Source organism: Jatropha curcas, chromosome 5, assembly GCF_041381405.1.
Source record: "Jatropha curcas cultivar XTBG-Jc1 chromosome 5, XTBG_Jcur_1.0, whole genome shotgun sequence".
NCBI lineage: Eukaryota > Viridiplantae > Streptophyta > Magnoliopsida > Malpighiales > Euphorbiaceae > Jatropha > Jatropha curcas.
In genome coordinates this window covers 15,705,151-15,728,618 of record NC_143155.1, presented here as the reverse complement: position 1 = coordinate 15,728,618, position 23,468 = coordinate 15,705,151, and the positions used below count along the sequence as shown (strand labels likewise).

At 36.1% G+C, this 23,468-nt stretch overlaps 1 protein-coding gene across 4 annotated transcripts; it reads right to left on the bottom strand.

Moving 5' to 3' along the window:
• Positions 1-5,746: 5,746 nt before the first annotated feature.
• PRR5 (two-component response regulator-like protein) lies at positions 5,747-11,553 on the bottom strand. Of its 4 annotated transcripts, none has more exons than XM_020682148.3 (8): positions 11,084-11,553; positions 10,014-10,175; positions 9,800-9,912; positions 9,522-9,677; positions 8,276-8,465; positions 7,862-8,180; positions 6,823-7,579; positions 5,747-6,652 (listed from the first exon to the last, which is right to left on the bottom strand). In XM_020682148.3, exons 1-8 carry the CDS (start codon positions 11,349-11,351, stop codon positions 6,551-6,553), a joined length of 2,067 nt encoding a protein of 688 aa, XP_020537807.1. In that variant the 5' UTR covers positions 11,352-11,553; the 3' UTR covers positions 5,747-6,550. The 4 variants fall into 4 exon arrangements, with proteins under 4 accessions (XP_020537807.1, XP_020537804.1, XP_020537802.1 ...); XM_020682145.3 differs by having other exon boundaries at positions 7,862-8,174; positions 9,782-9,912; positions 11,084-11,552; XM_020682143.3 differs by having other exon boundaries at positions 9,782-9,912; positions 11,084-11,544.
• Between the last annotated feature and the right edge of the window lie 11,915 nt (positions 11,554-23,468).

Sequence of the window (23,468 nt, the reverse complement as noted above, 5' to 3'; positions counted from 1 at the left end):
TCAATAATACCATCACTTCATATGGGTTTATGAAAACACTGTTGATTGGTGTATCTGGATGAAGGTCAATGGGAGCAAGTTCATTATGTTAGTCCTATATGTTGACGACATCCTTCTTGCTGCGAATGATGTTGGCTTATTAAATGATGTAAAGGGTTTTCTCTCTAAGAACTTTGAAATGAAAGATATTGGTGAGGCATCCTATGTGATAAGAATAGAAATATTCCGTGATAAATCACAAGGATTGTTAGGATTGTGTGAAAGAGCTTACATTGACAAGGTTTTAGAGAGATTTAGAATGGAACAATGCTCCGCAAGAATAGTTCCAATTCAGAAAGGAGATCGGTTCAGCGAAATGCAATATCCTAAAATGATTTGGAACGTAAAGAGATGGAATCTATTCCCTATGTGTCAGTAGTTGGGAGCTTAATGTATGTTCAAACATGTACTCGACCGAATATTAGTTTCACCGTCGAAATGTAAGGGCGATATCAAAGTAATCCCGGGATGGACAATTGGAAAGCTACAAAGAAAGTACTTAGATATTTACAAGGCATAAGGATCATATACTCACTTACAGAAGGTCCACCCATCTCGAAGTGGTGGGATACTCGGATTCAAACTATGCCGGTTGTGTAGATTCGAGAAAATCTACAATTGGCTACTTGTTTCTCCTGGCTGGAGGAGCAGTTTCATGGAAAAGTGGAAAGCAGTTTGTCATTGCTACTTCCACAATGGAGGCTAAATTTGTGGCATGCTTTGAGGCCACTGTTCACGCATTGTGGTTGTAGAACTTTGTCTCAGGTCTAGGCATTATTGATAGTATAGCTAGACCGTTGAGAATTTACTGTGATAATTTCGGAGCTGTTTTTTTCTCTTAAAACGATAGGTATTCTAAGGGTGCAAAACAGATGGATTTAAAATACCTATCAGTGAAAGAAGAAGTGCAAAAACATAAAGGGTCAATTGAGCATATTGGTATTGATATGATAATAGCAGATCCGCTAACTAAAGGATTACCACCCAAAATCTTCACTGGCCATGTTGAAAGGATGGGTGTTGTAGATAAGTCCTTGTTAGTATGATATTCAAACTTGTATGTATATATACAAATGGTTATTTTGCTCATATTATTGTGACACTTGGAAATTCAATTAAAGATATGTTTTGCTTATTTATTTGTTATCCACATTATAGATGTATACAAGAATGGTTTAAGTGAGATAACAATAATGTTGATTGTAACAATGTATTATTTGTTGCATCATTTCTCAATTAAGTATTTATGAATTGAGATGGTCTGTGATATATGGTAGGAATCATGTCGATTAATGACTTGTGACCGCCATAATCCAATCACTTCAATTCTAATTAAAGCTAATATAATAAATTCAAGAAATGCACATGGCCCAAGTGGGAGATTGTTAGATTATTTTAATAATCTATGTGGCCCATGTAATTAAAGGGTTGATTCTAATTAAGGTGCCCAAGATGATGGTTATTGGGCTTAATGGGATGAGAACCAGTTAGGGTTTTAATACCCTTCCTCTGCCTTATAAAAGAAAAGGAAATCAACAGCGAAAAGATTAAGAGTGGGTGACGACTATCTTAAAACGCATAGCAATAACAGGTTGTTTTGAGAGAACGTGCAAAGATTAACTCCCATTGCTGTTGATTAATCTCTTACCATTAAGAGAAGTGTACGGACAAAAGGCCAGAGTGAATAAGACACGGATCTCCGGCAATAGTAAGAATCGAATAAGCCAATGAGGTAATCAATGGCTATGAATAAAGGTACGCTTCCGTTAACAGTTTTTCCTATTAAATAATTTCTGGACAAAACGATCTAGGTAGCATTAAAGTTTTTACATTCAGACCATAATGAAAGAGCCATGTTGAGAATCCGCAGTTCTGTCAACTTCTTTCCCTGATGAAGCCACAAATTTCTACTCCTCCATATTGCCCAAGCTACCATGAACAAGAGCTCGACATGTTCCGGTATAAAATTACTGGAGATGAAAGTAAATCATTCTTTAAAGCTACATGACATGATATTTGGCCGAAGCCTGAGAAAGCTAAGGGTCTAAACCTTCTGTGAAATCAGACACTAAATAAGGGCATGCAATAATGACTCTATCGTTTCTCCACATCTATCACAAATCAGGTCCAACTCAACCTTGTGTTTTGACAACTCAGTTTTAGAGGGTAATTGATCATGAGATGCATGAAACATTAAGTGCTTGACTTTAGCTGGAATGTGAGGTTTCCAAATACTTCCTAAACTATGTATCATCGGTGGTTAAAGAACTGGCAACATCTCATCTAGCAATAAAATTCACAACAATATAGTATGGACATTTTACCAAAAAGAAACCATTGCAGTTGGTAGGCCACATAAAAATATCAGTGTTTCTACTACTAGACAAGAGAACTACAAATCTCAGCCACTTCGGTCGGCAAAAAAAACTGAATTTATGAGTTGAGAATTCCATACCCTGTCTTATTATCGATTAGCTCATTAACCGTAGTGCGGGCATTGAAAATTTGTGGGTAAGAGTGAACTCGAAACTCTGGTTGACGAGGGAGCCAATTATCAAGCTAAATGCGAATATTCCATCCATCACCAACCAGCCATCATGACTCGTTTTGAACTATCCAACGCCCCTCTAACAAAATACGCCATGCAAAACTCGGCTGAAATCTTAATTTTGCATCAAGAAAGGACCTAGAATGATGGTATCTCACCTTGAAGAAACGAGCTAGGACCGATGACTCATCCGTGGCTAGCCCCCAACATTGTCGAGCTAACATGGATAGATTAAAACAATGGAGGTTTCAGAAACCTAAGCCCCCTTCCTGCTTTGAAAAACATAGCCTACACCATTGAGACCAATGGGTTTCCTTTCCTCATTTTTTTGACGCCATCAGAAGTGGCTCATGAGATATTCGATCTTGCTACAAGTATCCTGTGGCAACAAGAAACAACTCATTGTGTAAGTAGGGATGGATTGGATCACAGCTTTGAGAAGCACCCTTTTCCCTGCTTTAGAGAGAGTTTTCTTTTTAGCTTTTCAATTTTTTTGCAACTTTATCAATGATGTTGCTAAACGTCTGTTTCTTGTCTCTCTATATGACTACAAGTAGACCCAGATACTTAACATGATGGTCCACTCTTCTTACTCCAAGCCTATCCCAAATTGAATCCTGCAACTCCATAGCAATGTTAGCATTAAAATAAATTTTGGATTTCTCCATGTTCACATACTGTCCTAATGCTCTCCCATAATCAGAAATAATCTGGATCACCTTTTAATGCTATTATGAGAAGCTCTAACAAAACTGATACTGTCATCTGCAAAAACAGATGAGATAAAGATGGAGCTCGTCTACAAATATGGATACCATGTAATTGTCTTGAATTTTTTGCTCACCTTATCAACGCCGAAAAGACCTTTGCACAGTGGATCACCTTGTCGAAGTCCCCTTTGAGGGTGGAAGACTTTTTGAGGTTCACCATTAAGCAAGATAGAATAAGACACAGTATCATGCATTTCATAACCAGGACCCAACTAGCATTAAAGCCCATTTTAAGCATAGTTTTCTCCAAAAAAACACCACTCAACTCTATCATACGCTCTGCTCATATCTAAATTTAATGCAAAGTAACATTTTCTACCAAATCATTTATTTTTCATAAAGTGGAAAGTCTTAAAATCTAATAGAACATTATCTATGATAAGTCTACCTCGAACAAAAGCAGGCTAAGCTTCATGAATGATATAAGGGAGAATAATTTTTGACCTATTAACTATAACTTTAGTGATGATTTTAAAAATGGCATTGCAGAGGCTAATAGGTCTAAAATCATTATTGCAGACTGGGTCTTTAATTTTTGGAATTAGAGTGATAAAAGTGTGGTTAAGAGATTCAAGAGAAACTCCGTTATTCAAAACAGATAAAATTTTATCTTCAATACTAAAGCCTATAATATTCCAAAATTTTTGGAAAAAAAGGGGGGCATACCATCAGGACCTAGAGCTTTTGAGGGGTGCATCTTTTTCAAAGCAAAAAAAACTTTCTCCCTCTCGTATGGTTCACAAGCGAGTCATTCATTTCCATAATAACCTTTGGCTCCACTGTATCCAAGACATCATCAAAATCAGATGGGTTAGCTGAAGAGAATAAATTTTTATAATACTCTGTAATCACTCTAGCTATATTGGCGTTGTCGTCAAACATAGCCCCACTTGCCTTAGGACACAAGGGCTTCAAATGGTATGGTGTTTGCAAAGTTACACAAATGGTTAAGATTTTATGTTCTCTATGGTAAATGGGATTAAAAAACGCTTCTTAAGGTATAGGATAAAAGCTACCTAAAATTTAGGATGTGGTTTCCCCAAAATTTGAGAGTCCATTTGGGAAAGTGGTTATCTAATAGGTGCAAGTCTATTTTGGAATGTGGTTATCCAAATTGGCGTGGGTATGTTTCGAAAAGTGATTACCTTATTGGTGTGGTTCCAATTTGGAAGGGGAGTTGTTTCCTATACAGTGAGGGTCAAGTTTGGAAGGTGGTTACCCAAAGTGTGAAAGCATTTAGGCAAGGTTCATTGATCAATTTAGGAAACACTTTAACCAAAGTAAGATTGTTGGACATTATAGCAAGGTTCCCTAGAAGGTAGAGGCCACTTGTCATGAACGAATTTATTTGGGGTAATCGGAAAACTTTATAGATTGCTTAAGCTTTTAAGCCTTTAAGAAGTGATGGGTGCCAAGATTTCAGAGCTCTGGATATTGAATGGTCAAGCCCCCTGTAGAGGATGTATGAAAGGAGAAAGAATAACACTATGACTTGTGCATCATACCACATATGTGAAATGAAGACTAAATAAGTTGCCAAAATAAGTGATTTCAACTTTTGGTTATGTGCGACTCTATAAGAATTATAGTTTTCAAAATTAGTATCCTTATGACTTTTGGTTGATTCTTAGGATATAATTCAATGATTATTATCTTAACATATTGGTAAAAAATCATGATTGATGCAATCCTATGGGATACTTCTAGAAAAGGAAGTTGGATTATGATCGAGAGAATTAAATTATTGTTTCAGTTATATTTAAATTCTGTGTTTGCAGATTGACCAATTATAATGTAATTGTGAATATGAAAAATGTTATGAAATCAATGGCAATAATAAATGTATTGAATAATATGAAGCAGGGATACTTTTCTACTCGAAAGGGTTTTTTTCCATCAAAATGCTATGTATCCCTAATAAGTGTATAACAAAGAACTCTCGAAGTATGCTAGTCACACTATCTATTTGCTAAATGTATATTAATGTCTAATTTTGGACGAGTCATGTCTCATCATGTGCGAGTAAGAGATGTTGAAATTAATGGATGAATATAAACACACTCATGAAAGATAAACGGACCCGACCTTATCATTCTATGAACACTCTGATTCTCCCCTCGAATAATGACTGATAATTGACTGAAAAAAGAACTTAACTGCCCAGGTGTGAATAAAATCATAAATCAAGATCATCATTTTTTTTCAAAGGAGTATTTATATGTTAATTTAACTATGATTTAGAAATCAATTTATATTAAAAAAAAAAAAAAAAGAATAAAGTCACAAAAATTGCTCACTGAATGGATCATCAGATCCAATTAGCTGTGCCCAAGTGCTATATAACACAAAATTATTGAGTACGGCGGAAGCAATTAAAGACACTAAAAAATCAGTCAAACTAAAACTATGTAGCTGCTAGAACTTTTCACATTTCAAGTTATACATGGAATACGTATATATTTAACCACATGTTTGTCCTGGGTTCGTCAACCTGCCCAGTATCTGTAGTTGATATAATGCTTTTACAAAATTATCAGCAACATAATCAACAAATTACAAGGAATAAAGAAAGACAGGAGAAAGAGTGAACAAAAAAAAGACTTGTTTGTCCTTTCTGCTTCAACACCACCAGTATCGTTGATTACATAAAGCTCAATCAGAAAAAACCCAAAAATTGAGCAAGCAGCTGTCTTTAAAGAACATCAAGCCACTACTAGTCAGTCAGTCTCCTCTAAAGCTCATATATACTAAATACTCGAATGTAGAAAATTAAATGTAAAACCTTAGTGAAAGTGACTTCAGACAACCCTTCCCAAACTACACAAAAGAAAACCTATAATCTATGAAACTACAACCTATTCTGCACAAGATAGGGATAATCCCACAAAGAAGATAAAGATGTAGAAAGGAGGAAGGGATCTGAAATGGCTCACAGGTAACAAGTTAGCAAGGAACCCCACTATCCCTTACTTACATTTTCTGTCAGGTTTCTCTACAACATTAGGGAAGGAACTATTTGGATAATTATTCCAGAAACACCTGAGACTCTTTTCTTATTTCTTCCCATTTTTTATCTTTGAACTCCCAAACTAAAAGGCAGAAACTATCACTATCTACTCGAAAATCTATGATATGGAGTCCACGCGAATTAACAGTTTGAACATGGTAGCTACCGATCAATGGAATTTCCATGTTACTGCTCAGTTTCTGAAATTGGGAGTTGCACTTGACGAACAAATTGACCTTTCACTCTAGGCCGTTGCTCTGCAAGTTTTTTCCTACTCTCATAGCGAACCTGTAAAAAGTTTTGCCAAAATGAAAAGAAAATAATTAATAAATGCACTTCTTCTAATATGTTTGATGCATTAACCATTTGCATAGCATTAATTGCTATAATGATGATGATCAACTGTTGAGAGTGATGGTTATCGGGAAGATGAGAACACAATCATGAAGACAAGATACCTTCTTCTCGTAGCATCTATCTTTCCGCTTCAAGCGAAACTTTGTTAAAGCTGCTTCTCTTTGTATAGCTCGATGTGAATTTGCATCATTATGTAAAATACCACCTTCATTTTTTCTTTCTGAAGTAGTCCTGATAATAGCAGCCTGATCCACATTGCTATTGCTCCCAGAAGTGCTTCCATAGCCCATGTTAAGATGAGTTGCACTAACATTGCAGAAGCTGCTAGTTGCACTATGATCAGTGGCAGCAGAAATATGTCCTCGATCCTCCAAAGAATCCAACTTGTGATCCTGCTTTTGAAGAGATGGACTAGTGGAATCTTTTGCAGTTTGACCAAGACAATCATAGAGCTGATCGGAGTTACTCCTCAAAGTAGACTGAGGAAATGCATTCACTTTAGAGGTTGGCTCTGGCTGGCTGCATGAACTTGGACTCGGTATAGGTGATGCACCAGATTGTTTACAGAAAATTGGAGGAAATACAGAACCATAGTTGGTACATAGGTTATTGAAGCTCATACCATTGACTGGAATATGTAGTGGAAATACTCTTTGTTGAGAGCAAGGAATTACAATTTCGTACTCTTTGGTTTTAATATTAGCTATAGAGGCATTACTTCTTTCTGTATTTGGTGATGGACCAGGGTTATCAGTGTTATACACACTAAAAGTGCTGGATGGTTTTCTCCCAGGATTAGCATCCTTTTGAACGGTTTCCAATGTTGAATGTAACTGCTGTGATTGCCTGTTGGAATACCTGCATAAAGCATCATTTGAAGTGTTCACACTTGGAATGTAAGTAAAGAAACATTATCCAACAATCAGCAAAAATACTTGATAAACCCTCCACATTCTAGAGAAATGATTAACTTGTATCAATTAATCTTTTCTGGAAAATCTGGTTTTGAATCCATTGGTTTTAAGAAATGCCTCAACTACTGAAAACACGCACACATTCATTGACAAAATCAATTTGTCTTTCAAGTAATTGCACATAATTCGAGTGAAAGGAAAACAACATATGGAGAAAGCAACTCACCGAGTAAATGCTGAAGCATTAGAAATCCTGAGAGTACATCTTTCTTCTGGATGTTGAATTTCAAAGCCACTAGGATTATGTCCTGTTAAGCACAGATCCAAGTGTGAAGAAATATCGAACTTGCTTTTGACATTGTCCGAAGAATTGTGACTAGCAGATGTTCCCATGAAATCAATAGCTTCTCTAGAAAAGTTGACGTGGACATGGTTGTTGTCGTAGGCCTCATGGATGTCATTAGCATTCATCCTTTGACTTTCTGGTTCAATATCCTCATGCACGGTCATTCTGTTAGAATCCTTGCAGGCAGCCACACCTGATCCTATTCAGATAGCACATGCATAAAAAATGTTAGTTCTTCCAAGGAAAGTCCTATATGTATGATAATGCTGAATGATATTGTCAAAAATGTTTTACCCCCGGCTTGATTCTCATGCATAACCAATTTCTGACCATAATTTGTGATTGCTTCATGTTTCTGCATTTTTATGCCATTCAGAAAAAAATTGCCCCATAAAAGGTCCCGCTTATTTTCCATGTGGGCGCTCTCAGCTTCTGCATCTGGCTTTGTACAAGAGCTCTGCAAGAGACAGCAAACATGCAGTCTCTACATAAAATTTATGTATCCAACCTAAACTGAAAGGAAATTCCTTTTAACCAAAGTGGAATTCCAAAATGTAAATATATTTAAGTTCTAGAAAGTACATAGACCAATAGAACCATTAATTATCCCATGAGCAACATCCATTTCAGGGCAGTTATCATTTTAGGTGGATACCAAATAAATTCATAGTACATTTGCACAATTATCTTCAACAATTCTAGAGCATATTCAAATTTAAATGAATTAATTGCTCATCGTTTAGCCATTCTAGGGTTATTCTATCATGGCTGCATTTTTCACCCATTTATTTCACATGGTTCTTTTGGACCTCAAAGTCAAATTACAGTTGCCAAAGGCTTTTGAGCCAAAGTATTGGCAAAACCAATTCAGGTCCTACATGACCAAAGAATAAACTTAGCACTACTTATTTCTGTTGTTATATATTTCCCACAACTTTATACTCTTATCAGGCAGAAAGTTTGGATATGGATTGACTTTTTCCCCTCAACAATTTTACAATGTCAGGGTTCATAAAGAAAACACAAGGGAAGGATTCATTTTCATCTAATGCCAAGCCCCACATACTGCTAGTCATAAAAGAAAATCTTAATTGGAGATTATGCAGTAACTTGACTCAAACTTGCACACTTTTTCAAGAGTCCTTAGATTTGTAGAATCAAATCTTTCAACTTCCAGATTTATTCTCTTCAGCTATTAGTCACTCATGTTAACAAATTAGAATCATATTTGCTCAATTTAGTCATTCAGTCACTACTCAAGTTTGACTCAACACACTCCCTCCATCACTAACGATATCAAATTAAGGAAGCTCCTTTTAGATATTGCCATTTACCACATTTACCAATAATTGGTCAAAACACTAGAATAAATGAAATCTACAAGTTACAGGAATTGATTGCACATTCTAAAAGTTTGATGACTACATTAAAAACGAACGTCCTACAAGTTTTAGGCCGTATTCAGGCAATTTCTTTTGTAGATTTCAATAGTTAAACACTATATAAATCATTTACTTCTGTATACTGACAGAGCACTAACCTGAGCATCACTTCCTTTCTCAATGAATTCTTTATTTTGTTGAATACAAGCCATGTTGCCACTTGAATGATTACTGGCAGCATTATTTTCTGAAGTAGCCTCTACCTTATCCTGTCCAACACTTTCATCTTGGAGGCCATCTACCTCAGCAAGAGACTGATAGAACCATTGAAATAAATTAAAAATAGGTTAGAATGTAAGATAACATAACTTCCAAGTAACATGAAAACAAGATAAAGTAAACTGTGCAATAGTCATACAGATTGTCTTCTCCATACATGCTGCCACAAATTTCTCAGTTCATTTTTCCGTATAGGTTTAACAAGATAGTCAGCAGCACCTCTCAACATGCACTTGTAAACCGTATTAGTTGCATCCTGTGAGGACATCACTGCACAATCACCAAAAGCAATACTTTTAAATTTGCTAACAACTGTAGAGAAAAATTTCCATAAATTTCCGTAAATACAGAATGTTTAATTCATATCGTACTTATAACTGGTATGTTTTTGCAGATCTCATGCTCCGTAATTAGAGAAAGAAGCGCATATCCAGATATTGAAGGTAAATCAACTTCTGTCAAAATAAGGTCTATTTTATGGGGCCTTCCTCTCAGCATCTCCCATGCCTTTAAGCCATCTGGAACAGCAACAACTGTTCAAACAGAAAATCAAATAAATTTTAGTTTCAAGTATAGCATCCTGTACTCCACATATAAAAAAAGAATATCAAATAGACCAATATGCAGCAGCTTTAAATTTGACAAGGTTAAAGAAAAGATTTGGCAAATCGTTGTGACTTGCGTGGAACTGTTAAATGTTCCAAATGGGTGTCAGAAAACAGGTCTGCACTCCTCACAATTCCACAGGAAGAAAGCTGCAACTATTACTTCACTGTCAATTCTCTATTTTAACAGTCTGGTTATAAGCGCACACCATGTCAAATTTATTTGGTATTCACTTCTATTTCTTCTCCTTCTTATTCGCTTAAAAATAGGGTATTTAACCATGTACTTCTTATTATATCCTTTCAAAAAACTCATCATAGAATGCTTCGTGTGAAGATAAGATTGCTTATCCTTATATTCGTTTCTTTATTTATTTATTTATTTATTTTTTGGCAATTGGAAAGAGGGACTGCTATTGGTCCTAGTGCTATCCTTAAACAGTTTTGCGTTTACAAGTAGATTTTAATAGTGAATTGGCAAAAGCCAAACATAGAAAATCGAAAACAAGGACTTCACAAGGGAAGCCATCTTCCTCGCAACTACTGTTTCAAATTGACCTTCAGATTGAAGAAGCTAAAGCCAGAAAAATAGAATAAAATAAAAAAGAAAATATTTTTCGCGTTGCTCATCTAAAAAAACAAGAAAAAAAAATCAATTACAAAAACTCAATTTCTCTAACTAAAAACTGAGGATCGTAGTTTTCATATTGAAAGATCAATCATTTCTCAATTCAGAAACACAAAAGTTCAAAATCACGTCCAATTAAAAAATTGGAATACAGAAAGACAAAATTCTACCAAACAGAGCAAAAAAAAATAAAAAAAGAAAAACTGACCTTTGTAACTGCATTTCCTGAGCAGAGCAGCTATAATTTGCCTAGTAGAATCATCAGCTTCCACCAACAATACTCTCAATACCATCCTCGGAAACAGCTTCGACCATTTCACCGCCATTCCATTCCTCAAACTGCCATTAACTTCCTTCCTCTTCTTCCCTATCGTCTCCTCTTGCCCTTCTTCTTCTCCTTCTTGTTCTTCTTCCTCGTTCCTCTTCTTCTCCTCCTCTATTTCAAACTCTTCGCTACTGATCACTGCCTCTCCCATTTTTTCGAACTCTCTCCTTCACAGAACAAATCCTCTGCTAAAAATCGTCAGCTCAAAAAGAAAAAAGATCACAACCTTGAAAAATAAAATATCTGAAATCTTCACCGCCTCTAATATTTAACTCATATCTAACGGTTATTAAACAAAGTTCATTGGCATCGTAGGGCCAAAAATATTCTACCAGCTACATACACGCAAAATATCTCGATACCACTACTGCATGGGTCCACGTGTTGCCAAGTCAGCCGTCCAATCTAAGATCAAAAGGTATTGGCTGATTGGTCTGTGTTTCCCTCTCTTAAGTTGGTGGTGCATATTTAAAGGTCAAAAAGACTTTCATTTTCACTTGCTCTGATCTAATTTAGATATTTTCCTGATATTTTTTATGTGGGTCCAAATAGACAGATATAATATTAGTTGCGCTTGGCGAGATATTTTCGCTAGTGCTTTCCTAAGCAGACATTTGGATCTTATGGACAGAATTTTGACACGTGGAGTTGCATTAGAGCTGCAATGTCTGTCATTTCTTGTTGTGTGGTATGTTGGTGTGGCAATGAAGTTGTCAACTGACGTGTTTTCTCGCTAGAGGCTAGCTAATGCTTTTTGTCTACACTTTAATTTACCAAACAATCCCTCTTTCTTGACCTTGCCAATATGATGGTTGCATGGTCTTTTCATGAAACCCATTCCTCATCTAATTGGTGTATTTATTATTTTTCTTTTTGAAAGGAATCTAATTGATATGAATTGTGGCTTAGGTTGATTTCAATTTTAATTTTATTTATTTATTTTTTTATTTTTTCCCCCGAGCCTCGTGGAATTATCATGTGAAGAAAAATCCATATATTTACTATTACTGGTATTTAATGTTTATTACACGTTAGTACTTATTATAATTATTTATTTTTTATTTTTTATTTCTAAATATATTTGACAATTTTTTATAATATAATAAAAATGATAATAAATTATTTGCTTTTATTTAATATTTTACTATAAAAATAATAATATTGATAAATTCAGAATTAATCTATATGATCTCCATGCTGTATATCTCTTTTTGGTTTATAAGGTTTTTTGTATAGCTAAGAAATGGAGAGTGTTGCCCAACTAATTTTCTAAAATCCAATAATGTTATGTGGATATCTTAGATATAATATTTACATCTTGATCCTCGTTTTATTATTTATAGGTGCTTAGCTTATTATTTTATTCTATCAAATATGATATTAAAAAATAAATGGTATAAAAAATTAGTAAAGTGGAATGAAAAATAGAACTTTATGATTGAAATAAGATGCAAAATAAAAATAATATTATAAAGATAGTTTAGATAGAATATTATTTCCTAGAGCTTCCGCGTAGAGCAAAGCATTACAAATTTTCTTGGTACTTATTATTTCAAAGATCAAAGATGTTGGTCGTTAGAATGACAAAATCCATAGTATTGCTTTTAATTGGAATGCTATGTATATATAGGATTGAGTCCTTTTTTTTTAACATGAAAAGGAAGCTTCATTAAGATGAAATAGCAGTAAGTACAGCTTCCTCCATGAAAGGTGGAGCGACGTTCCAAACACAAAAGCTGGCATAGCTACATGCTCCCCTAGAAAGACTATGGACAGGCACATTTTCTTGCCTTTTAATCCAAAAAACTTAAATAATTCCTAATTGATTCAAAAACCATTTCACATCTAAAATAAGTCTTCCCCAATTTTAGATATTATCTTCCTGAGTGTTTAGAACATTAGCAACTTGAAGATTATCTACTTTTGGAATAATGGGACCCCATGTTTACAAATAAAGCCATCTTAATACCTCTCGCAAAGTCATTATTTTCTCTATTATAGGAGAAATAAGACTAGGAAAGTAACCTATAACAAGAGCTCCAAAATGGTCTCGAAACACCGCTACAAAAGAGAATCGTCTAACTAGGCATGGCCACCAGTTCGGTTCTAACCGGAACCAAACCGTACTGTAGACGAACTGAAATCGGCAGTTCAAAATTTTGAACCGGAACCGACGGTTCAAGGACCGGTTAAGGTTCATGTGAATGTTAAAAAATGAACCTGAACCGGCCCGGAACCGGCAGTTAACCGGCGGTTTCGGTCCGGTTTGAACCGAATTCACAAACAAAATTATTTATTGCAATAATACTTAATTTATAAAAAGTAGTGAAAAAAACATCATCATTGAACCTTTTATAAAACATCATCATTTATAAAAAAACATCATCACTTAATTAGCCGTTTGAACCTTTTTTTTTTTTACACAATTTTTTTCAAGGTTCAAACGGCTAGTCAGTAGTTTGAGGTGTCAATGACATTTAATTTTTTTAGTTTTGGTAAATAAATTTTATTCGTTTATTATAATTTACTAAATTATCCAAAAATATAATTGTTTTTTTTCTGTTGTAAGGGATAATTTGGGAAACTACATAAATGAAAAATATGTATAAATATGATGAGTTGATTTTTTTTTTTTTCACAACCAATTATATCCTATCTCTCCTCTTCTTAATATTGCTTTATTTTCATACATCCAATTCTAAATTCCATTAATTTCATATTCCATTTATTCATTTTTTTTCCATAATTCCATTTAAAATTATGACACACAATTCACAAAACTCCAAGGGAAAGCGAGTTGCTCAAAGCGTGGAAGAATATAATTGTATGGAACGATTATCTTTTTCATTTGGTGAAAAAATTGGATTATCTTTTTCATTTGGTGAAAAAGCATGCAAATCGCTTTCCAGTCTTAGCTTCAATTGCAAAAGATATTCTTGCTTGTCCAATTTCTACTGTTGCAGTGGAACAAGCTTTTAGTGCGGGTGGACAAATTTTAGATCCAGCACGGTCAAGATTATCCCCAAATAATGTGGAAATGCAAGAGTGTGTTGACGATTGGACTAGAGCGGCATTGAGAACTTAAGACCAGCAAAATTCAAGCGATGATGATGATTCCGACTCAATAACGGGGACTAGTGGCACCGATGACTAAAATTAATTGTAATAATTGGGAGGTTATTTTCCAATGTAATAAAAAAAAAAGAACTACGTGGGCTTTGATTTTCTCTAATTTTCAAGAGGATACGTAGGTAAGCCCAAAATAAAAAAAATTATAATTTTCTATATTAGTGAGTTAGCAAAATTTGTAAATTTAATGTAATAATAGTTCTAAGTTAATAGAAGTTTTTGTTTAATGTCAAAAAAAAAAAATTTGTTTTAAAATTTTATAATAATTTATTTAGTTAATAAAATTTAAACATTTTAAAATTATTATTTATTCATGAATTCGGAATCAAAATTTTATTATTTTTTTAAAAATTTGCGTAATGCCAGAACCGAATCGGAACCGTAATTTGAACCGTCGGTTCGCCGGAACTGTGCTGAACCGTGCCGGAACCGGAACTGGACCGGAACAGGAAGTTCAAGGGTCGGTTCCGGTTCAAAATTTTAAACATCTCGAACCGGCGGTTCATTGAACCGGCCATGCCTACGCCTAACTATCTGAAAACAAAGTAGCATCAATGTTACCTTTTAGAATATCCGCAGGTTGTGGACACCAAGCAACACTAGTAGCACGAGAAGTAGGATCCAATGGCCTACCAGGAACTTTAAATTGAACTGCAACTTTAAAGTCATTTTCTTAAATATCGAGTAGCAAAACTAGAGACATAATAAGGAGAGTGTTGAAATGATTGCCAGACAAAACAATTGCGAGCATTCTCTATATTCCAAACCAACATTATAAATTTTTCTAAATTTAGCATTCTCCAAATCCAACAGCGCCTTAAATACTACATAGAAGAATTGATGCCTATGAGGCCTTGACTCAAGTGCCTTGTCAATCCATTAAATATGAAATTGGAACGCTCATTTTGAGTTGGGTTCATAGTATCCTATTTAATCTAATTGCTTTCTTTGAAAATGAGTCGTCACTTACATTTTTTTAGTTTAAGGGAAAAATCTAAGGAAAATCTTAATTTTAACTTCGGACATAATGGATAAAATGCACTAATCATTGAAATCGATAAAGGTTCAGGGACTAGGTTTTTTATTTTAAAATAATCGATTAATTGGCCAAAAGCTTAGTATTTTATTGAATGAAAAATGGTTTTAAGATGAATACATGTATGAAAATTATAGGAAAGCAGTGAAGAAAGCAATTAAAGAAATTGGCAAAGGAAGCGATAAAAGAATAAATCATTAAAAGGGAGCATCGCCTCTAACCCCTTTTATGGATTCTAGGATGATCACACATCTCTCGTCAAGGTAATCAAAGCAAATAGAGAAAGTGATAAACAAAGCAATGAATAATTAAAGTTAATGAAGAAAACATCACCTCTAGTCCCTTAAGGGAATTCTAGGATAACCACATGTTTTCCCAAAATAAAAGCAAAGAACACATTTAAAGAAAGTGATAAAGAAAGCGTGAATAAAATATAAAGAAAGGCATAAAGAAATCAAAGAAGGGAGTATTGCCTCTAGCCCATCATAAGGATTTTAGGACAATCACAAGACTGCCAATAAAGCGCATAAAACAAACAAGTCCAAAGGAAGCAAGAGAAAAGGAAGAGGCAGAAAAATATTTTGTGGATTTTTGGTTTACGACTCGAGTTCAGTAATTGAGTATGCCTATTTATCTCATTGAATAGGAATCAAAATTAAGTGATTCTTTCCATTGTGAAATAGGGGTTAATTAATTGTGGAAAAATGTGTTTCTATCAGATTTTGGCTTTATTCACCATTTTTAAAGAAAATGATGTCATTTGATTGAAAAAGTGACTTTGGTTGCCAATTTGATTGAAAAGTCATTTTATCTGTGAAGTTTGAGAATTAAACTGTCAAGGAAGTTTATTGACTATGAATAATGATCAAAGAATAATGAATGATCCGTCCATAATAACAAAATAACCTATTTATAGGTTAGGCTAAAACATTATGACCCTAAAAATAAAATAAGTCGTAACTGGATTCATCTGCACGGGCGTGCTTGGACTTCCAGACGCTAGTACGGGCATGCTTGGAATGACACGACCGTGCCGACACTCGAATCGTAACTGGACTCGTCGGCATGGGCGTGCTTGGACTTCCAGAGGCTAGCACAGGCAGGCTGGCTGTGACACGGGCATGCTTGAGCTTCTTAGGCTTGGGCATGTCTCGCATCCTAGACTTCCAAAGGCTGGCACGGGCTGTGACATCCTACCGAGTCGAGTCTTTGCATAGAGTTGAGTTGAGTCGAGTTGAACCAAACTCGGTTGGGGTAGAATGGGTTTATAAGTGGATTTACTTGCCCTAGAATATTAAGTTGAGGTATTAAAAGGTAACATGTAGAAATGTAGGTCTTATTTGGTAATTGCATCATACAATTAAAGAGATGGTTGGGAAGTATACGAGCCTTCCATTTGACCTTGCGTTCTTCATTTTCTTCACCTTCATCTTCAACGTTTTCTTTATCTTCATCTTCCTCTTTATCTCCTTCATCTTTCTCTTCATCTCTTTCCCTTCTCCATCCATTTTCATGGTAGTTAAGCATTAAGGCAACCTCTAGTTCTCCAAGTAAGTAGAATTTCTTGAAGCTTTATGCTATTCAACCTCTAATTGAGTTATATCGTAGATAAGTGATAAGAATTTTTATTATAGGTGAAGGAAGTTCAAAGAGTGTAGAGAAGAGAAGCTAGAACAGAGCTCACGCGTTTTTGGAGTAAAGGTTTGATATCTCTTGATTTTTTATTATTGTCTTTGCATGAGAATTTGTGTGGTGTGTTGCTATTGAGACAATATATTGCTTTATGTTGGAGAATGGTAGTGGTGAGAAAACAGGGGAGGTATTGAGTTTATGTTGAAAACAGGGGAGGACTTCATCTTGATTTTGACCCTATTTAATGAGGGAATTAGGAAGTGTCATAGAAGAGTTATTTGTTCCTCTATGTGTTATCTTTACGTGGGCTTTTGAATCATTCAATTTGGAGTTGTATATTGAGAGTTATGGCCAAAAGAATACAGACTGTACAGTCTGGAATCACGTCGCGCGCGCCGCGCAGGCTGGGCAGCGTGTCGCGCTCGCGAATTCCACATGCGCGGTCGCGACTTTGGCCAGAAGCTCTCTGACTCTCAGTTTGCGCATTTCGCGCTCGCGAACTCCACAAGCACGCTCGCGACTTCATCTCGCGCTCGCGACTTGTGTTGCGCGGTCGCGACTTGAGCCAGAAACCTCTCTGACTCTCAAATGGTACATCTCGCGCTCGCGAGGGTTGAAGACGCGCTCGCGACTTGGTCTCGCGCTCGCGACTAAGGTTGCGCGGTCGCGACTTGAGCCAGAAACCTCTCTGACTCTCAAATGGTACATCTCGCGCTCGCGAGGGTTGAAGACGCGCTCGCGACTTGGTCTCGCGCTCGCGACTAAGGTTGCGCGGTCGCGACTTTGAGCCAGAAACTCTCTGACTCTCATTTGACATTCTCGCGCTCGCGACTTGGCATGTCGCGCTCGCGACTGATGCTTTGACATTCTTTTTGTCTTCATTTCCTATGCAATTAACTTCCTTTGCTCATCATGCATGCATCCAATCATTGTAAAACAAAAATACAACATAAGAACATGGATTAAAACAACATGTAAGTATTTATATGATGTGAACTCAAATCAATATGATGAACTATGAAGTTGTAAAACCATTTATGTGCTATTGTGTTACATTGTTGATATGCTAATATGAAGCTCCATTGAGGTTGGGTAGAAACCATGTAGATAAGGCTATGTCGCGACATAGAATAGCAGATCTGCGCCCCATACAGTTTGGAACTCCGGCTACAGGCCGTTGAGTGGATATGATTATACAGGCCATAGCAGCCAAGCATACAGTATTCATACAGTTTCATACAGTTTATCTTATCACTTCGGTTTCACTATAACCTTATGGAGCCATACAGATATTTTAACTTGCTATTGCATGAATCATACAGTAAAATAAACAGTAAGAAAGATCATTAAGGTAAAATGAAAGCCGCATGTTATGTGTGATTATATGTGCTTACATAATGCTTTTTGCTTATATGTGTGCTTATTGTTGTTTTATGTTGAGATATCCACTGAGCTTTATTTGCTCAGCGAGTTACCTGTTTAACTCGCAGGTTTTGAGACTAGTCCATAGAGGGTCCGTTTACAACTGCTGCCGTTCATCTGTAGAAGACTCGGTCTTCAGGGTAGAAACTCATTTTTTTATTCTTTTATGGCATGTACAGGGCACACAGTTGGGCCCAATCCATTTTGTAACTAGTATCATGTTTTGTAAATATTCAGTACATTATTACTATAAGCAATCTCAGCATGATATTAGATTCATTATACATTATGATTTCAGCATGTCAGTTCATTCAGTCAACCAGTTTGTAGCGTCTCGGCTCGGTTTATTCGGGTTTACGGGTGGACCGGGAAGGGATGCTACACGGGCGTACTGGATATGGCACGGCCGCACCCCTTCTTCTTGCATTTGCAGCGATCTAAATCTTCCATATATTGAAGTGCAAGTTGCTCCACATCACTGACTAAATTATATATTTTGTGTTTTTTATAATCAATAGAAAGATTAATCTATTTTTATTTTTATTTTGTTAGTATGAAGTTGAAGCATATCTTCTGTTCTTATCATTTCAACAACGCTTACATTACAGGGCTTCAACGTAATTTCTCTTTGACATCTTAATTATAATGTTTGTCGTAATATTGCCATTATTAAGTTGGATTTAAAAATGCATGGTTTTGATTGGAAAGAGAAAGTTCGTTGGTAGATGTATTGAACTATGATTCAAGTTTAGAACTCTTGCCTCAATATGTACTGTCAAAATGACACTAAAAAGCTTAAAACAATAAAAACTCTCATGCACAAAGTTGTCATAAACTTTGAAAATTTTAACATTTGCCTCTGCAAACACTACATGGACATGTGATAGGAACTCTGGACAAATTGCATCCAAAAGATGCTCTAGTTCAATAGGGTAATATCTCAATTTTTCACCATTTTAAAATTTTTTAAAGGTATAGAAATATGTTAACGTTTTGCTCAAGTCATTGCGAATAAGCTTTGTTTCTTTTCTGTTAGGTAGTTCCAGATTTTAGGATTTAGTTTCCATTGCATTTGATACGGATTAAGGGAGCAAGGTGAAGGACCCTTTAGCTCTACCTGTCGGGCCAATCACAAGAGCTCATTCAACTAAGCTACAAGCAGCCTTGAATGCATTTGTTCAAGAACAAGTCACATTGGAACTTCAAGATCATAACTATGCAAGATGTGGGATTGAACTTGAAGAAGCACCTAAGTTTATTGTGGCGCTTGAGGCGTGTAAAGAGGCTGCCCATTTATGCATTGTACATGTTTTATACTTAAGCAAATTTAGAAGAATGTTGTTTCATTGTAAGCTTAAGTACGGGGTGTGTAGGGCCTGTGGGCCCATCTATCCTATTTTGTTTTATTTGTTTTTATAGTGGACTTAATTATTTAATGCAAGGCTGGTTGAACTTATATCCCAAAGTTGGGCTAGCCTTGGATTAGTAATATTTAAGATAGGCTTGTTTTAATTAGTTAGCTTGGGCTTTGTATTTAATTAAACCCATATAAGCCCTAATGGGTTCAGCTTAGGCTAGCTTAATTAGAAGCTCAGTAGGTTTAGCTTTAGAATTATAAATACTTTATGTTGCTAATTCTGGACGGTAGACATTATAATCAAACACAAAACGTTATCTTGTTCTTTCTTTCAAAGGAAGTCGTGTTCTTCATTGAATGAATGCAAACCAAATTTCCTTAGTAATTAAGATTGTGAGTTCTATAAGATTAATTACACTAAGAATTTCATATTTGTTTTCAAGAGTACTTGAAAGTAAGTTTCTGTTTTCTTATTTTAAATTCCTTTCTTTCTCTCTTCAAGAGTACTTGGGGGTTTAGGGTTTGACGGGTACTTCTATGATCGCATGTTCGCTGCTGGATTCTCCTTGTTGATTGCAAGAGTACTTATTTAATTAGCTAGGGTCTTATAGCATTTACTAAGTTTAGGTTCTGTTAGTATTGGCAGATTTGCTTCTCCTTATCTTTAGCTCTTCAGTTATTCTTATTTCTATAAATGCTGTAATGTTATGATAATTCCATATACAATTAAAACAGCAATTGAATATACATTGCTTTCTGCAACTTTTATCATTTCTCTAAAAATTGTCTCTATTCATTCTCATTTTGCTTATTTCTTCGAATCCAATTCAACAACTAACAATTGGTATTAGAGCAAGTATTCTTGAGGGACCTGTTTTCTCTTTCACGAAGCAATGGAAGGGGAATCAAATCTATCTCTACTAGCACCACAAGTCTTTAATGGTGAAAGCTATCAGCTGTGGGCTGTGAGAATGGAGGCCTATCTTGATGCTCAGGATCTCTGGGAGGCTGTGAAGAGGATTATGAATTGGTAGAATTGTTAAACAATCCCACCGTAGTTAAAATGAAGACCCATAAGGAGAGGAAGTCCAGGAAATCCAAGGCAAAAGCTTGTCTAATTTCTGCTGTGTCAAATCCTATCTTCACCAGGATTATTACACTCAAAACAACAAAAGCTATCGGAGATTATCTAAAGGAAGAGTTTTTTGAAAATGAGAAGATTTGAGGAATGCAAGCTCTCAACTTAATCAGAGAGTTTGAGATGGAAAGAATCAACAATTTAGAGATAGTCAAGGAATACTCAAATAGACTTCTTGCCATTACAAATAAGGTGAGGCTATTGGGTACTACCTTCTTTAATTCTCATGTGGTTGAAAAGATTCTGGTCACAGCACCAGAAAAGTATGAAGCTTCGATCACTACGTTGGAAAATACAAAGGATCTTTCAAAGATCACTTTGTCAGAGCTTATTCATGCCTTACAAGCTCAAGAACAAAGGAGACTGATGTGGCAAGAGTCTGCGGTGGAAGGTGTATTGGCTACAAGATCATAGGCTTCATGGTCAGTCAAGAAGAAAAGCTTCATCAAAAAGCAATCTCAAGGAGCAGAAGGCTCTAGCAGTAATCAGTCAGCATCCAGGAACAAAGACTTCAAGAAGAACTTTCCACCTTTTAAGCACTATGGAAAGAAGGGTCATCCACCCTTCAAATGCTGGAAGAGACCTGATGCAAAGTAATGCAATCAACTAGGCATGAAGCTGTAATTTGCAGGGATCAAAAGTAAGAAGAAGTAAAGGTTGCAGAACACGATGAAGATGATGATCAAATGTTTACAATCCAATGCTATGCAACCAACACTGCCTTTGAAAGTTGGCTGATTGATAATGGGTGTTCAAACCACATGCTTATGACAAGTCATTATTCAAGAAGCTTGATCCAACTGAAGTGAAGCTGGTCAAGATTGGAGATGGAAGACGTCTTGCTGTGAAAGGCAAGCAAATAGTCGCAATTACCATAAAATCAGACACAAAGACAATTCATGATGTTCTCTTTGTGCCTGAAATTGATAAAAATCTGCTAAGTGTGGGGCAACTAATGGACAAGGGCTATAGGATAACTTTTGAAGGAAATAACTGCTTCATCCACAACTCTGCTGGGAAGGAAGTACTAAGGGTCAAGATGAAGGGAAAAGCTTCTCTTTTGATCCTGTACAGGAGGAGTATGAAGCATTTGTTTTGCAAAAAAATGAGACAGAAGTGTGGCACAAGAGGATGGGCCACTGTCATATATAGAGGATGTTGGATTCAAGAGGCTTGTGCGAAGGATTACCCGATCTTGCTGCTGTAACCTCAAATGTAGTGCCTGTCAATTTAAAAGATGAGTAGGAAATCTTTTGAATCCTCCACCTGGAGAGCAACTAAGAAGTTGAAGCTTGTGCACTCTGACATTGCTAGACCTTAGAGAACTCTATCACATCAAGGTAACTTGTATTTCATTCTGTTCATAGATGACTTTACAAGAATGTGCTAGATTTACTTTCTCAAGCTCAAGTTAGAGGTTTCAGAGGTTTTCTAGAAGTTTAAAAACCTTATGGAGAATCAAAGTGGATGCAAAATCCAAACCTTGAGGATAGATAATGGCAGAGAATACATATCTGTAGAGTTCAACTCTTTTTATCAGGATACAGGGATCGAACATCAACTCACTGCTCATATACTCCTTAGCAAAATGGAGTCAGTGACAGAAGAAACCGATCTATTTTAGAGATGGCTCGATGTATGTTGCATGAGAAGGAACTACCAAAAGAGTTCTAGGTAGAAGCAGCAAACACAGCTGTCTTCCTGCAGAATAGACTCTCTACCAAAACCCTAAAGGAGGTAACACTATTCAAAGCATGGTATGGGCACAAACCATCACTAAAATTTCTTAAAGTGTTTGGTTGTGTCTGCTATGTTCATATACCTCAGCAGAAAAGGGATAAGCTTGACAGAAAAGCAATGCCTGGTATCTTTGTAGGCTACAGCACAGTATCGAAAGCTTACAAAGTATATCATCCACCAACTAAGAAGATCACTGTGTCCAGGGATGTTCACTTCAATGAAGATGAGAAGTGGAACTGGAAGGACCTAATCAGCTCTGGCAACCTCAGTTATGATGTTATCTGCTTTGAAGAACACTGGAAGAATCAAACAGATAATGATTCTCCAGTAAGAGGAATAAGGTTGCTGTCTGAGATCTATGAAAGATGTAGTGTGGCTCTGTGTGAACCTGCAAACCCTGATGAAGCTCTTCAAGATCCAAACTGGAGGCTAGCAAAGGAGGAGGAGTTGTATATGATTGGAAAAAAATAACACTTGGACTCTGGTGACAGACCTGAAGGCAAAAGTGTGATTGGTGTAAGATGGGTGTACAGAACCAAGCTGAATGCTGACAGCTCCATCAACAAGTACAAAGCCAGGCTTGTTGTCAAAGGGTATGCTCAGATCTTTGGAGTAGACTACTCTGACACCTTCGCTCCTGTTACAAGACTTGACACAATCAGGATGTTGCTTGCACTTTTAGCTCAAAAAGGCTGGAAAGTTCATCAACTGGATGTTAAATCTGATTTCATGAATGGTGTCATCGAAGAGGAGATCTATGTGGATCAACCATGTGGGTACGAGGTAAAAGGCAAAGAGGAGAAGGTGTATTTGC